Genomic DNA, 19049 nt, shown 5'->3' on the forward strand with positions numbered 1-19049 from the left:
TAATACAGGAAGTGAGAGGGAGGAGAAGAAGCCCCCATAGCCCCCCATATACCCCCCATTATCCCCCATTACCCCCCATTGCCCCCCATATACCCCCCATAGCCCCCCCATATCATTCCCATATTCCCCCATTTAATCCCAATACCCCCCATTACCCCCCATAGCCCCCTATATACCCCCCATAGCCCCCCATTACCCCCCATAGCCCCCTCATAGCCTCCTATATACCCCCCATAGCCCCCCATTACCCCATTACCCCCCATTACCCCCTATTAACCCCCATAGGACCCCATTACCCCCCATAGCCCCCCATTATACCCCCATAGCCCCCCATTACCCCCCATAGCCCCCCATTATACCCCCATATCCCCCCATTATCCCCCATAGCCCCCCATTACCCCCATTACCCCCCATTACCCCCTATTAACCCCCATAGGACCCCATTACCCCCCATAGCCCCCCATTATACCCCCATAGCCCCCCATTACCCCCCATAGCCCCCCATTATACCCCCATTGCCCCCCATTACCCCCCATAGCCCCCCATTATACCCCCATTATATCCCCATATCCCCCCATTACCCCCCATATCCCCCCCATTACCCCCCATAGCTCAGTGTTGCCCCCTGCTGGCTCTGATGGCTCATTGCATCCCATTACCCCCATTACCCCCATTAACCCCCATTACCCCATAGCCCCCCATTACCCCCATTACCCCCCATTATACCATTGCCCCCCATTACCCCCCATAGCCCCCCATTATACCCCCATATCCCCCCATATCCCCCCCATTACCCCCCATAGCTCAGTGCTGCCCCCTTCTGGCGCTGATGGCTCATTGCATCCCATTACCCCCCATTCCCCCCCATTATCCCCCATAGCCCCCCATTATACCCCCATTATACCCCCATAGCCCCCCATTACCCCCCATAGCCCCCCATTATACCTCCATATCCCCCCATTATCCCCCATAGCCCCCCATTATACCCCCATAGCCTCCCATTATGCCCCCCATTACCCCCTGTCTCTCACCATCCCATCTCTCATTGGCCACCCTGAGCACGGCGGTGGCGAACGTTGGTGTTGTGGATCCTGCTGGTACCGTGGGATCATCCCTGTAGCCTTTAGTCGCCTCTTTGGGGCCGTTCGGGTTCCCCACGTACTGACCCAGCACAACGTCCTGCAGCGACACCGGGCTGATGCACTTCAGCACCTTCACCTATAGAAACAATGGGGTGGGGGGCAATATGGCCGCCGGGTGAGCAAGATGGCCGCCAGGTGAGCAATATGGCCGCCACCATGGGCCAATATGGCCGCCATGAGCCAATATGGCTGCCGGGTGAGCAATATGGCCGCCACCATGGGCCAATATGGCCGCTGCCATGGGCCAATATGGCCACCAGGTGAGCAATATGGCTGCCATGGTCTAATATGGCCGCCACCATGGGCCAATATGGCCACCATGGTCTAATATGGCCACAAGGTGAACAATATGGCTGCCAAGGGCCAACATGGCTGCCGGGTGAGCAATATGGCCGCCACCATGGGCCAATATGGCCGCCGGGTGAGCAATATGGCCGCCAGGTGAGCAATATGGCCGCCATGGTCTAATATGGCCGCTGGGTGAGCAATATGGCCGCCACCATGGGCCAATATGGCTGCCGGGTGAGCAATATGGCCGCCGCCATGGGCCAATACGGCCGCCGGGTGAGCAATATGGCCGCCATGAGCCAATATGGCTGCCGGGTGAGCAATAAGGCCGCCACCATGGGCCAATATGGCCGCCACCATGGGCCAATATGGCCACCGGGTGAGCAATATGGCCGCCATGAGCCAATATGGCCACCATGAGCCAATATGGCTGCCGGGTGAGCAATATGGCTGCCATGGTCTAATATGGCCGCCGCCATGAGCCAATATGGCCGCCAGGTGAGCAATATGGCCGCCGCCATGAGCCAATATGGCCGCTGGGTGAGCAATATGGCCGCCGCCATGAGCAAATATGGCCGCTGCCATGGTCCAATATGGCCGCCGGGTGAGCAATATGGCCGCCGGGTGAGCAATATGGCCGATGCCATATAACCCCATAGCCCCCCCATATAACCCCCATATCCCCTCATATAAACCCCATATCCCCCCATATAACCCCATATACCCCATATAACCCCATATATCCCCCATATATCCCATAAACCCCACATCTCCCCATATAACCCCATTATACTCCATATCCCCCTATATATCCCCCATATAACACCATTAGACCCCATATAACCCCATATAACCCCATATATCCCCTATATAACCCCATTATATCCCATATATCCCCCATATAACCCCATATAACCCCATATATCTCCCCCATATCCCCCCATATAACCCCATATACCCCTATATAACCCCATATATCCCCTATATAACCCCATACCCCCCCATATTCCCCCATATATCCCCATATCCCCCCCATATAACCCCATATAACCCCATTACACCCTATATAACCCTATATAATCCCATATAACCCCATATCCCCCCATATAACCCCATATAACCCCATATATCCCATATAATCCCATATAACCCCATATAACCCCATATAACCCCATATAACCCCATATAACCCCATATAACCCCATATATCCCCTATATAACCCCATATAACCCCATATAACCCCATATAACCCCATTATATCCCATATATCCCCTATACAACCCCATATAACCCCATATCCCCCCATATAACCCCATATATCCCCTATATAACCCCATATATCCCCATATATCCCCCATATAACCCCATATAACCCCATATAATCCCATATAACCCCATATATCCCCCATATAACCCCATATATCCCATATATCCCCTATACAACCCCATATAACCCCATATCCCCCCCATATAACCCCATATATCCCCCATATAACCCCATATAACCCCATATAACCCCCTATCCCCCCATATAACCCCATATATCCCCTATATAACCCCATATAACCCCATATATCTCCTATATAACCCCATATAACCCCATATAAGCCCATATAACCCCATTACATCCCATATAACCCCATATAACCCCATATAACCCCATTACATCCTATATAACCCCATTATCCCCCCATATCCCCCCATATCCCCCCATATAACCCCATATACCCCCATATAACCCCATATAACCCCATTACATCCCATATAACCCCATATAACCCCATATCCCCCCATATAACCCCATTACATCCTATATAACCCCATTACATCCCATATAACCCCATTATATCCCATATATCCCCTATATAACCCCATATCCCCCCATATAACCCCATATCCCCCCATATAACCCCATATATCCCCCATATCCCCCCATATAACCCCATATAACCCCATATAACCCCATATAACCCCATATAACCCCATATATCCCCTATATAACCCCATATAACCCCATATATCCCCATATCCCCCCATATAACCCCATATAACCCCATATAACCCCATATAACCCCATATAACCCCATATATCCCCTATATAACCCCATTACATCCCATATATCCCCTATATAACCCCATATAACCCCATAACCCCCCATATAAACCCCATATCCCCCCATATAACCCCATATATCCCCTATATAACCCTATATATCCCCTATATAACCCCATATAACCCCATATAACCCCATATAACCCCATTACATCCCATATATCCCCTATATAACCGCATATCCCCCCATATAACCCCATATAACCCCCATATAACCCCATATAACCCCATATATCCCCATATATCCCCATATAACCCCATATAACCCCATTATATCCCATACAACCCCATATATCCCCTATATAACCCCATATACCCCATATAACCCCATATAACCCCATATAACCCCATATCCCCCCATATAACCCCATTATATCCCATATATCCCCTATATAACCCTATATAACCCCATATATCCCATATATCCCCATTATATCCTATATAACCCCATATATCCCCATATAACCCCATATATCCCCTATATAACCCCATATCCCCCCATGTAACCCCATTACATCCCATATCACCCCATATATCCCCTATATACCCCCATATCCCCCCATATAACCCCATATATCCCCATATAACCCCATATAACCCCATATAACCCCATTATATCCTATATAACCCCATATAACCCTATATAACCCCATTATATCCTATATAATCCCATATATATCCCATCTAATCTCCCACCTTCTCATCCCTGACGTCGTCGGGGTTTGTTGACGCCGGTTTCTCCATGGCCACCAGACACAGCAGCTGCAGCAGGTGGTTCTGCATCACGTCCCTGGCAACAGTCACCATGGCAACCGTCACCATGGCAACGGGATCGACATGGCAACCGTGTCACCATGGCAACCGTCACCATGGCAACCACAGCACCATGGCAACAGGGTCAGCATAGTGACGGTGTCATGGAGGCAGCATCACTATGGCCACGGTGTCACCATGGCAACTGTCGCCATGGCAACTGTCGCCATGGCAACGGGATCGACATGGCAACCGTGTCACCATGGCAACAGGGTCAACATGGCAACCGTGTCACCATGGCAACAGGGTCAACATGGCAACTGTGTCACCATGGCAACGGGATTGACATGGCAACCGTGTCACCATGGCAACAGGGTCAACATGGCAACCGTGTCACCATGGCAACAGGGTCAACATGGCAACCGTGTCACCATGGCAACAGGGTCAACATGGCAACCGTGTCACCATGGCAACAGGGTCAACATGGCAACCGTGTCACCATGGCAACAGGGTCAACATGGCAACCGTGTCACCATGGCAACAGCAGCACCACAGGAACAGTAACATGGAGACAGCATCACTATGGCCACAGTGTCACCATGGCAACTGTCGCCATGGCAACAGGGTCACCATGGCAACAGCAGCACCATAGTAACCCCAGCCCCATAGCAACCCCATAGAACCCCATAGAGCCCCATAGAGCCCATAGAACCCCATAGCAACCCCATAGAACCCCATAGCACCATCCCCAGCCCCATAGAACCCCATAGAGCCCCATAGAACCCCATAGCACCATCCCCAGCCCCATAGAACCCCATAGAGCCCCATAGAGCCCCATAGAACCGCATAGAACCCCATAGAACCCCATAGAACCCCATAACAACCCCATAGAACCCCATAGAGCCCCATAGAGCCCATAGAACCCCATAGCAACCCCATAGAACCCCATAGCACCATCCCTAGCCCCATAGAACCCCATAGAGCCCCATAGAGCCCCATAGAACCGCATAGAACCCCATAACAACCCCATAGAACCCCATAGATCCCCATAGATCCCCCTATAACCCCATCCCAACCCCATAGAACCCCCTATAACCCCATAGATCCCCCTATAACCCCATAGAACCCCATAGATCCCCCTATAGCCCCATCACAACCCCATAGAACCCCATAGAACCCCATAGATCCCCCTATAACCCCATAGATCCCCCTATAACCCCCTATAACCCCATAACCCCCTATAGCCCCATCCCAACCCCATAGAACCCCATATAACCCCATAACCCCCTATAGCCCCATCCCAACCCCATAGATCCCCCTATAACCCCCTATAACCCCCTATAACCCCATAGATCCCCCTATAGCCCCATCCCAACCCCATAGAACCCCATAGAACCCCATAGATCCCCCTATAGCCCCATCCCAACCCCATAGAACCCCATAGAACCCCATAGATCCCCCTATAGCCCCATCCCAACCCCATAGAACCCCATAGAACCCCATAGATCCCCCTATAACCCCATAGATCCCCCTATAACCCCCTATAACCCCATAACAACCCCATAGATCCCCATAACAACCCCATAGAACCCCCTATAACCCCATAACAACCCCATAGAACCCCATAGAAACCCCATAGAACCCCATACAAACCCCATAACAACCCCATAGAACCCCATAGAACCCCATAGAAACCCCATAGAACCTCATAGCACCCCATAACAACCCCCTATAACCCCATAACAACCCCATAGAACCCCATAGAACCCCAGTACAACCCCATAGAACCCCATAGCACCATCCCCAGCCCCATAGAACCCCATAACAACCCCATAGAGCCCCATAGAACCGCATAGAACCCCATAACAACCCCATAACAACCCCATAGAACCCCATAGATCCCCATAACAGCCCCATAGAACCCCATAGAATCCCATAACAACCCCATAGAACCCCCTATAACCCCATAACAACCCCATAGAACCCCATAACAACCCCATAGAACCCCATAGATCCCCCTATAACCCCATAACAACCCCCTATAACCCCATAACAACCCCATAGAACCCCATAGATCCCCCTATAACCCCATAACAACCCCATAACAACCCCCTATAACCCCATCCCAACCCCATAGAACCCCCTATAACCCCATAGATCCCCCTATAACCCCCTATAACCCCATAACAACCCCCTATAACCCCATAACAACCCCATAACAACCCCCTATAACCCCATAGAACCCCCTATAACCCCATAGCAACCCCGTAACAACCCCCTATAACCCCATAACAACCCCATAGAACCCCATAGAACCCCATCCCAACCCTCTATAACCCCATAACAACCCGCTATAACCCCATAGATCCCCCTATAACCCCATCCCAACCCCACAGAACCCCCTATAACCCCATCCCAACCCCCTATAACCCCATAACAACCCCATAGAACCCCATAACAACCCCATAGATCCCCGTAGAGTCCCATAACAACCCCATAGAGCCCCATAGAACCCCATCCCATCCCTATAGCAACCCCATAGAGCCCCATAGAACCCCATAACAACCCCATAGAGCCCCATAGAACCCCATAGAGCCCCATAGAACCGCATAGAACCCCATAACAACCCCATAACAACCCCATAGAACCCCATAGAGCCCCATAGAACCCCATACAAACCCCATAACAACCCCATAGAACCCCATAGAACCCCATAACAACCCCATAGAACCCCATAGAGCCCCATAGAACCCCATAACAACCCCATAGAACCCCATAACCCCATAGAGCCCCATAGAACCCCATAGAACCCCATAGAACCCCATAGAGCCCATAGAACCCCATAGCAACCCCATAGAACCCCATAGCACCATCCCCAGCCCCATAGAACCCCATAGAGCCCCATAGAACCGCATAGGACCGCATAGAACCCCATAGCAACCCCATAGAGCCCCATAGCACCATCCCCAGCCCCATAGAACCCCATAGAACCCCATAGAACCGCATAGAACCCCGTAACAACACCATAGAACCCCACAGAACCCCATAGAGCCCCATAACAACCCCATAGAACCCCATAACAACCCCATAGATCCCCGTAGAGTCCCATAACAACCCCATAGAGCCCCATAGAACCCCATCCCATCCCTATAGCAACCCCATAGAGCCCCATAGAACCCCATAACAACCCCATAGAGCCCCATAGAACCCCATAGAACCCCACAGATCCCCCTATAGCCCCATACCAACCCCATAGAACCTCATAGAACCCCATAGAACCCCCTATAACCCCATAACAACCCCATAGAACCCCATAGAACCCCATAGAGCCCCATAGAACCCCATCCCAACCCCATAGAACCCCATAGAACCCCATAGATCCCCCTATAGCCCCATCCCAACCCCATAGAACCCCCTATAGCCCCATCCCAACCCCCTATAACCCCATCCCAACCCCATAGAACCCCCTATAACCCCATAGATCCCCCTATAACCCCATCCCAACCCCATAGAACCCCCTATAGCCCCATCCCAACTCCCTATAACCCCATAACAACCCTATAGATCCCCATAACACCCTATAGAACCCCATATAACCCCATAACCCCCTATAACCCCATCCCAACCCCATAGAACCCCATAGAACCCCATAGTAACCCCATAGAACCCCATCCCAACCCCATAACAACCCCCTATAGCCCCATACGAACCCCATAGACCCCCATAACAACCCCCTATAACCCCATAGATCCCCCTATAACCCCATAACAACCCCATAGATCCCCCTATAGCCCCATCCCAACCCCATAGATCCCCATAGATCCCCATAACAACCCCATAGATCCCCATAACAACCCCATAGAACCCCCTATGACCCCCTATAACCCCATAGATCCCCCTATAACCCCATAGATCCCCATAACAACCCCCTATAACCCCATAGATCCCCCTATAACCCCCTATAACCCCATAGATCCCCCTATAACCCCCTATAACCCCATAGAACCCCCTATAACCCCCTATAACCCCATAGATCCCCCTATAACCCCCTATAACCCCATAGAACCCCCTATAACCCCATAGATCCCCCTATAGCCCCATCCCAACCCCATAGAACCCCCTATAACCCCATAACCCCCTATAGCCCCATCCCAACCCCATAGAACCCCATAGATCCCCCTATAGCCCCATCCCAACCCCATAGATCCCCCTATAGCCCCATCCCAACCCCATAGAACCCCATAGATCCCCCTATAACCCCCTATAACCCCCTATAACCCCATAACAACCCCCTATAACCCCATAACAACCCCCTATAGCCCCATCCCAACCCCCTATAACCCCATCCCAACCCCATAGAACCCCCTATAACCCCATAGATCCCCCTATAGCCCCATCCCAACCCCATAGAACCCCATAGAACCCCATAGAACCCCCTATAACCCCATAGAACCCCCTATAACCCCATAGATCCCCCTATAACCCCCTATAACCCCATAACCCCCTATAGCCCCATCCCAACCCCATAGATCCCCCTATAACCCCATCCCAACCCCATAGATCCCCCTATAGCCCCATCCCAACCCCATAGAGCCCCTATAACCCCATCCCAACCCCATAGAACCCCCTATAACCCCATCCCAACCCCATAGAACCCCATAGAACCCCATAGATCCCCCTATAGCCCCATCCCAACCCCATAGAACCCCATAGAACCCCATAACCCCCTATAGCCCCATCCCAACCCCATAGAACCCCATAGATCCCCCTATAACCCCATAACCCCCTATAGCCCCATCCCAACCCCATAGAACCCCATAGATCCCCCTATAACCCCCTACAGCCCCATAGATCCCCCTATAACCCCATAACAACCCCCTATAACCCCCTATAACCCCATAGATCCCCCTATAACCCCATAGATCCCCCTATAGCCCCATCCCAACCCCATAGATCCCCATAGATCCCCATAACAACCCCATAGATCCCCATAACAACCCCATAGAACCCCCTATAACCCCATAACAACCCCCTATAACCCCATAACCCCCTATAGCCCCATCCCAACCCCATAGAACCCCATAGATCCCCCTATAACCCCCTATAACCCCATAGATCCCCCTATAGCCCCATCCCAACCCCATAGAACCCCATAGATCCCCCTATAACCCCCTATAACCCCACAGATCCCTCTATAACCCCATAGATCCCCCTATAACCCCCTATAACCCCACAGATCCCTCTATAACCCCATAGATCCCCCTATAACCCCCTATAACCCCACAGATCCCCCTATAACCCCCTATAACCCCATAGATCCCCCTATAACCCCCTATAACCCCATAGATCCCCCTATAACCCCCTCTAACCCCACAGATCCCCCTATAACCCCACAGATCCCCCTATAACCCCCTATAACCCCACAGATCCCCCTATAACCCCCTATAACCCCATAGATCCCCCTATAACCCCCTCTAACCCCACAGATCCCCCTATAACCCCCTATAACCCCACAGATCCCCCTATAACCCCCTATAACCCCACAGATCCCCCTATAACCCCCTATAACCCCATAGATCCCCATAACAACCCCCTATAACCCCATAGATCCCCCTATAACCCCCTATAACCCCATAGATCCCCCTATAGCCCCATCCCAACCCCATAGAACCCCCTATAACCCCATAACCCCCTATAGCCCCATCCCAACCCCATAGATCCCCCTATAACCCCATCCCAACCCCATAGATCCCCCTATAGCCCCATCCCAACCCCATAGAGCCCCTATAACCCCATCCCAACCCCATAGAACCCCCTATAACCCCATCCCAACCCCATAGAACCCCATAGAACCCCATAGATCCCCCTATAGCCCCATCCCAACCCCATAGAACCCCATAGAACCCCATAACCCCCTATAGCCCCATCCCAACCCCATAGAACCCCATAGATCCCCCTATAACCCCATAACCCCCTATAGCCCCATCCCAACCCCATAGAACCCCATAGATCCCCCTATAACCCCCTACAGCCCCATAGATCCCCCTATAACCCCCTATAACCCCATAACCCCCTATAGCCCCATCCCAACCCCATAGATCCCCCTATAACCCCATCCCAACCCCATAGATCCCCCTATAGCCCCATCCCAACCCCATAGAGCCCCTATAACCCCATCCCAACCCCATAGAACCCCCTATAACCCCATCCCAACCCCATAGAACCCCATAGAACCCCATAGATCCCCCTATAGCCCCATCCCAACCCCATAGAACCCCATAGAACCCCATAACCCCCTATAGCCCCATCCCAACCCCATAGAACCCCATAGATCCCCCTATAACCCCATAACCCCCTATAGCCCCATCCCAACCCCATAGAACCCCATAGATCCCCCTATAACCCCCTACAGCCCCATAGATCCCCCTATAACCCCATAACAACCCCCTATAACCCCCTATAACCCCATAGATCCCCCTATAACCCCATAGATCCCCCTATAGCCCCATCCCAACCCCATAGATCCCCATAGATCCCCATAACAACCCCATAGATCCCCATAACAACCCCATAGAACCCCCTATAACCCCATAGATCCCCCTATAACCCCCTATAACCCCCTATAACCCCCTATAGCCCCATAGCAACCCCCATACCTTATAATGCCGAAGCCATCGAAGTACCCCCCCCGGCCCTCGGTCCCAAAGGGCTCCTTGAAGGTGAGCAGCACCACGGCCACGTTGTCACGGTTCCAAATGGGGCCGAAGATCCGGTTCCCGAACCTAAACCCATAGACGGCTTATGGGGCTGCCCCATAACTGAGCTCATATGGGGCTGCCCCATAACTGACCTCATATGGGGCTGCCCCATAACTGAGCTCATATGGGGCTGCCCCATAACTGACCTCATATGGGGCTGCCCCATAACTGAGCTCATATGGGGCTGCCCCATAACTGACCTCATATGGGGCTGCCCCATAACTGAGCTCATGTGGGGCTGCCCCATAACTGACCTCATATGGGGCTGCCCCATAACTGACCTCATATGGGGCTGCCCCATAACTGACCTCATATGGGGCTGACCCATAACTGACCTCATATGGGGCTGACCCATAACTGACCTCATATGGGGCTGACCCATAACTGACCTCATATGGGGCTGCCCCATAACTGACCTCATATGGGGCTGCCCCATAACTGACCTCATATGGGGCTGCCCCATAACTGACCTCATATGAGGCTGACCCATAACTGACCTCATATGGGGCTGCCCCATAACTGACCTCATATGGGGCTGACCCATAACTGACCTCATATGGGGCTGACCCACAACTGACCTCATATGGGGCTGCCCCATAACTGACCTCATATGGGGCTGCCCCATAACTGACCTCATATGGGGCTGACCCATAAGGGAACATATGGAACCATAGCATTGACCCACAGCTTATGGGGTGACCATAAGGGACCATATGGACCTACAGCTTATGGGATCACCCATATGGACACACGGCTTATGGGGCTGCCCCATAACTGACCTCATATGGGGCTGCCCCATAACTGACCTCATATGGGGCTGCCCCATAAGGGACCATATGGACCTATAGCATTGACCCACAGCTTATGGGGTGACCTATAAGGGAACATATGGACCTACAGCTTATGGGGTCACCCATATGGACACACGGCTTATGGGGCTGCCCCATAACTGACCTCATATGGGGCTGCCCCATAACTGACCTCATATGGGGCTGCCCCATAACTGACCTCATATGGGGCTGCCCCATAACTGACCTCATATGGGGCTGCCCCATAACTGACCTCATATGGGGCTGCCCCATAACTGACCTCATGTGGGGCTGCCCCATAACTGACCTCATATGGGGCTGCCCCATAACTGACCTCATGTGGGGCTGCCCCATAACTGACCTCATGTGGGGCTGCCCCATAACTGACCTCATGTGGGGCTGCCCCATAACTGACCTCATGTGGGGCTGCCCCATAACTGACCTCATATGGGGCTGCCCCATAACTGACCTCATGTGGGGCTGCCCCATAACTGACCTCATGTGGGGCTGCCCCATAACTGACCTCATATGGGGGCTGCCCCATAACTGACCTCATATGGGGCTGCCCCATAACTGACCTCATATGGGGCTGCCCCATAACTGACCTCATATGGGGCTGCCCCATAACTGACCTCATATGGGGCTGCCCCATAACTGACCTCATATGGGGCTGCCCCATAACTGACCTCATATGGGGCTGCCCCATAACTGACCTCATATGGGGCTGCCCCATAACTGACCTCATATGGGGCTGCCCCATAACTGACCTCATATGGGGCTGCCCCATAACTGACCTCATATGGGGCTGCCCCATAACTGACCTCATATGGGGCTGCCCCATAACTGACCTCATATGGGGCTGCCCCATAACTGACCTCATGTGGGGCTGCCCCATAACTGACCTCATATGAGGCTGACCCATAACTGACCTCATATGGGGCTGCCCCATAACTGACCTCATATGGGGCTGCCCCATAACTGACCTCATATGGGGCTGACCCATAACTGACCTCATATGGGGCTGACCCATAACTGACCTCATATGGGGCTGCCCCATAACTGACCTCACGTGGGGCTGCCCCATAACTGACCTCATATGGGGCTGACCCATAAGGGACCATATGGACCCACAAGTTATGGGGTGACCCATAAGGACCATATGGACCCACAGCTTATGGGGTGACCCATAGGGAACATATGGACCCACAACTTGTGGGGTGACCCATAACTGACCATATGGATCCATGACCCATATGGGGTCACACATAGGGAACATAGGGACCCATAACCCATATGGGGTCACCATAGGGAACATAGGGACCCATAACCCATATGGGGTCACCATAGGGAACATAGGGACCCATAACCCATATGGGGTCACCATAGGGAACATAGGGACCCATAACCCATATGGGGTCACCATAGGGAACATAGGGACCCATAACCCATATGGGGTCACCATAGGGAACATAGGGACCCATAACCCATATGGGGTCACCATAGGGAACATAGGGACCCATAACCCATATGGGGTCACCATAGGGAACATAGGGACCCATAACCCATATGGGGTCACCATAGGGAACATAGGGACCCATAACCCATATGGGGTCACACATAGGGAACATAGGGACCCATAACCCATATGGGGTCACCATAGGGAACATAGGGACCCATAACCCATATGGGGTGACCATAGGGAACATAGGGACCCATAACCCATATGGGGTCACACATAGGGAACATAGGGACCCATAACCCATATGGGGTCACCATAGGGAACATATGGACCCATAACCCATATGGGGTCACCATAGGGAACATAGGGACCCATAACCCATATGGGGTCACCATAGGGAACATAGGGACCCATAACCCATATGGGGTCACCATAGGGAACATAGGGACCCATAACCCATATGGGGTTATTATGGGATCATTATGGGATGCCCATAGGATCACTATAGGGTTATTATGGGATACCTGAGCACCATAAGGCTCTGCACCATCCCCTTGCCCAGGTAATGGTCAGTTATGGGGCCATATATCCCCATATACCCCCATAGGCTCACTATAGGGTTATTATGGGATCATTATGGGATGCCCATAGGGTTATTATGGGATGCCCATAGGATGACTATAACCCCATAGGATCATTATAGGATCACTATAGGGTTATTATGGGATACCTGAGCACCATGAGGCTCTGCACCATCTCCTTGCTCAGGTAATGGTCAGTTATGGGGCCATATATCCCCATAGGGTCATTATGGGATGCCCATAGGATCCCCATAGGGTCATTATGGGATGCCCATAGGATCCCTATAGGGTTATTATGGGATACCTTAACACCATGAGGCTCTGCACCATCTCCTTGCCCAGGTAATGGTCAGTTATGGGTTATTATGGGGCCATATACCCCATATACCCCCATAGGATCACTATAACCCCATATATCCCTATATACCCCCACAGGATCACTATAACCCCATATATCCCCATATATCCCCATAGGATCACTATAACCCCATATATCCCCATATACCCCCACAGGATCACTATACCCCCATATATCCCCATATACCCCCATAGGATCATTATGGGATGCCATACCTGAGCACCATGAGGCTCTGCACCATCTCCTTGCCCAGGTAATGGTCAGTTATGGGGCCATATACCCCCATATACCCCCATAGGATCACTATACCCCCATAGGCTCTCTATAGGGTTATTATGGGATACCTTAAGACCATGAGGCTCTGCACCATCTCCTTGCCCAGGTAATGGTCAGTTATGGGGCCATATACCCCCATAGGCTCTCTATATCCCTATATACCCCCATAGGATCCCTATAGGGTTATTATGGGATGCCCATAGGATCACTATAGGGTTATTATGGGATGCCCATAGGCTCACTATAGGGTTATTATGGGATGCCCATAGGATCACTATAGGGTTATTATGGGATGCCCATAGGATCACTATAGGGTTATTATGGGATGCCCATAGGATCACTATAGGGTTATTATGGGATACCTTAAGACCATGAGGCTCTGCACCATCTCCTTGCCCAGGTAATGGTCAGTTATGGGGCCATATCTCCCCATATACCCCCATAGGATCACTATACCCCCATATATCCCCATATACCCCCATAGGATCATTATGGGATGCCATACCTGAGCACCATAAGGCTCTGCACCATCTCCTTGCCCAGGTAATGGTCAGTTATGGGTTATTATGGGGCCATATACCCCCATAGGCTCTCTATACCCCCATAGGGTTATTATGGGATGCCCATAGGATCACTATAGGGTTATACCTCAATACCATGAGGCTCTGCACCATCTCCTTGCCCAGGTAATGGTCAGTTATGGGGTCATATATCCCCATAGGCTCTCTATATCCCCATATACCCCCATAGGATCATTATGGGATGCCCATAGGGTTATTATGGGATACCTTAACACCATGAGGCTCTGCACCATCTCCTTGCCCAGGTAATGGTCAGTTATGGGGCCATATACCCCATATATCCCCATAGGGTTATTATGGGATGCCCATAGGATCACTATACCCCCATAGGATCACTATAGGGTTATTATGGGATGCCATACCGTAACACCATGAGGCTCTGCACCATCTCCTTGCCCAGGTAATGGTCAGTTATGGGGCCATATACCCCATATATCCCCATAGGGTTATTATGGGATGCCCATAGGATCACTATACCCCCATAGGATCACTATAGGGTTATTATGGGATGCCATACCGTAACACCATAAGGCTCTGCACCATCTCCTTGCCCAGGTAATGGTCAGTTATGGGTTATTATGGGGCCATATATCCCCATATACCCCCATAGGGTTATTATGGGATGCCCATAGGCTCTCTATATCCCCATATACCCCCATAGGATCCCTATAGGGTTATTATGGGATGCCATACCTCAATACCATGAGGCTCTGCACCATCTCCTTGCCCAGGTAATGGTCAGTTATGGGGCCATATCTCCCCATAGGATCACTACAACCCCATATACCCCCATAGGGTTATTATGAGGTTATTATGGGATGCCATACCTCAATACCATAAGGCTCTGCACCATCTCCTTGCCCAGGTAATGGTCAGTTATGGGTTATTATGGGGCCATATATCCCCATATACCCCCATAGGGTTATTATGGGATGCCCATAGGCTCTCTATATCCCCATATACCCCCATAGGATCCCTATAGGGTTATTATGGGATGCCATACCTCAATACCATGAGGCTCTGCACCATCTCCTTGCCCAGGTAATGGTCAGTTATGGGGCCATATCTCCCCATAGGATCACTACAACCCCATATACCCCCATAGGGTTATTATGAGGTTATTATGGGATGCCATACCTCAATACCATAAGGCTCTGCACCATCTCCTTGCCCAGGTAATGGTCAGTTATGGGGCCATATATCCCCATATACCCCCATAGGATCACTATACCCCCATATACTCCCATATATCCCCATAGGGTTATTATGGGATGCCCATAGGATCACTATAGGGTTATACCTCAATACCATGAGGCTCTGCACCATCTCCTTGCCCAGGTAATGGTCAGTTATGGGGCCATATATCCCTATATATCCCCATAGGGTTATTATGGGATACCATACCTCAATACCATAAGGCTCTGCACCATCTCCTTGCCCAGGTAATGGTCCATCCTATAGAGCTGCTCCTCCCTGAACAACGCGCTCAGTTGCTCCGTCAGCTCCTGCGACGACGCCGAGTCCCGACCAAACGGCTTCTCCACTATGAGGCGGGTCCAACTGGGGTATATAGGGGATATAGGGGGTATATAGGGGGTATAGGGGGGATATGGGGGGTATATAGGGGATGTATAGGGGATATAGGGGGGATATGGGGGGTATATAGGGGGATATGGGGGGGATATGGGGGGGATATGGGGGGATATAGGGGGTATATGGGGGGATATAGGGGGATATAGGGGGGATATGGGGGGATATAGGGGGGTATAGGGGATATACGGGGGTATATAGGGGATATAGGGCAATATAGGGGGGGATATGGGGGGATATAGGGGGTTATAGGGGGGATATAGGGGGGGTATGAGGGGATATAGGGGGGTATGGGGCAGATATGGGGGGATATAAAGGGATATAGGGGGGATATGGGGGGATATAGAGCAGCATAGGGGGGATATAGGGTCATATAGGGGGTTATAAGAGGGATATAGGGGCACACAGAAGTATATAGGGGTAATATGGAAGGTTATAGAGGGAATATGGGGTGATATGGGGGGATATGCGGGGTTATAGGGCAGTATATGGGGGGTATATGGGGGGATATAGGGGATATATAGGGGATATAGGGAGTGTAGGGGGTATATAGGGGATATAGGGCAATATGGGGGGGGATATGGGGGGACATAGGGGGGATATAGGGTCATATAGGGGGATATAGGGGGGATATGGGGGGGATATGGACTTATATAGGGGGATATAGGGGGGATATAGGGCAGATATTGGGGGATATAGGGGGGATATGGGCTTATATAGGGGGATATAGGGGGATATGGGCTTATATAGGGGGATATAGGGGGGATATGGGCTTATATAGGGGGATATAAGGGGGATATGGGCTTATATAGGGGGATATAGGGGGAATATGGGCTTACATAGGGGGATATAGGGGGGATATGGGCTTATATAGGGGGATATAGGGGGATATATGGGCTTATATAGGGGGATATAGGGGGGATATGGGCTTATATAGGGGGATATAAGGGGGATATGGGCTTATATAGGGGGATATAGGGGGATATGGGCTTACATAGGGGGATATAGGGGGGATATGGGCTTATATAGGGGGATATAGGGGGGATATGGGGCAGATATGGGGGGGCTATGGGTGGTTATAGGGGGATATGGGGAGTATAAAGGGATATAGGGGGGGATATGGACTTATATAGGGGGATATAGGGGGGATATGGGGCAGATATGGGGGGATATGGGGGGTTATAGTGGGATATGGGGGGTATAAAGGGATATAGGGGGGGATATAGGGGGGATATGGGCTTATATAGGGGGATATAGGGGGGATATGGGCTTATATAGGGGGATATAGGGGGTTATAGGGGGGATATAGGGAGGATATGGGCTTATATAGGGGGATATAGGGGGATATATGGGCTTATATAGGGGGATATAGGGGGGATATGGGCTTATATAGGGGGATATAGGGGGGATATGGACTTATATAGGGGGATATAGGGGGGATATGGGCTTATATAGGGGGATATAGGGGGGATATGAGGCAGATATGGGGGGATATGGGGGGTTATAGGGGGGCTATAGGGGGGTATGGGGGGCTATGGGGTGATATAGGGGGCTATAGGGCCCCAATCCCCCCATAGACCCCCATTATAACGCCCCCCCCCCCCCGTACCCGCCCCCCATGCAGCGGTGCCGGATGTTGGTGCTGACGGTGCCATAGAGACTTGGAGGTAAAGCGAGATAGAAGATCCGATGAGCTCGACTTCCGCCCGGCAGAGCAACCACGTGATCATCTAACTTCCGGAAATCTTCCGGGTCGCCATATTGACCGGAAACGAAACTCAAACGAGACAGGAAGTCCTCCAAAAGGGGCGTGTCCGACGGGGTCACCTGGGCAACGGGGAAGGGGCGCCAAGGGGGGCAAGATGGCGGCGGTGGGGGGGGCAATATGGCGTCAATATGGGGCCAATATGGGGTTAATATGGGGTTAATATGGGGTTAATATGGGGCCAATATGGGGTTATGGGGTCAATATGGGGCTATGGGGTTGATATGGGGCCATATGGGGTCAATATGGGGTTATGGGGTTAATATGGGGCCAATATGGGGTTATGGGGTCAATATGGGGCCAATATGGGGTCAATATGGCCTCAATATGGCCTCAATATGGGGTTATGGGGTTAATATGGCGTCAATATGGGGCCTATATGGGGCCAATATGGGGTTATGGGGTTAATATGGGGCCAATATGGGGTCAATATGGGGTTATGGGGTTAATATGGGGCCAATATTGGGTCAATATGGGGTTATGGGGTTAATATGGCCTCAATATGGGGTCAATATGGGGTTATGGGGTTAATATGGCGTCAATATGGGGCCTATATGGGGCCAATATGGGGTTAT

General features: G+C 51.5%; 1 protein-coding gene across 1 annotated transcript in view; it reads right to left on the minus strand.

The window, feature by feature from the left end:
- Positions 1 to 1017: 1017 nt before the first annotated feature.
- LOC146750965 (glucose-6-phosphate 1-dehydrogenase-like) overlaps positions 1018 to 19049 on the minus strand; it is a gene marked incomplete at its 3' end in the record, with an annotated part of 33833 nt that continues 15801 nt past the window's right edge. Inside the window, exons 4-8 of the mRNA XM_085535905.1 lie at positions 18319 to 18536; positions 16524 to 16679; positions 10954 to 11079; positions 4241 to 4334; positions 1018 to 1218 (exon numbers count right to left, since the gene is read on the minus strand). Coding sequence (XP_085392031.1) covers positions 1018 to 1218; positions 4241 to 4334; positions 10954 to 11079; positions 16524 to 16679; positions 18319 to 18536 — 795 coding nt within the window. The remainder of the gene's footprint in view (positions 1219 to 4240; positions 4335 to 10953; positions 11080 to 16523; positions 16680 to 18318; positions 18537 to 19049) is intronic.

The sequence above is a fragment of the Coturnix japonica genome, unplaced genomic scaffold, assembly GCF_054131305.1.
Source record: "Coturnix japonica strain WE unplaced genomic scaffold, WE-NBRP24 Scf222, whole genome shotgun sequence".
Lineage (NCBI taxonomy): Eukaryota > Metazoa > Chordata > Aves > Galliformes > Phasianidae > Coturnix > Coturnix japonica.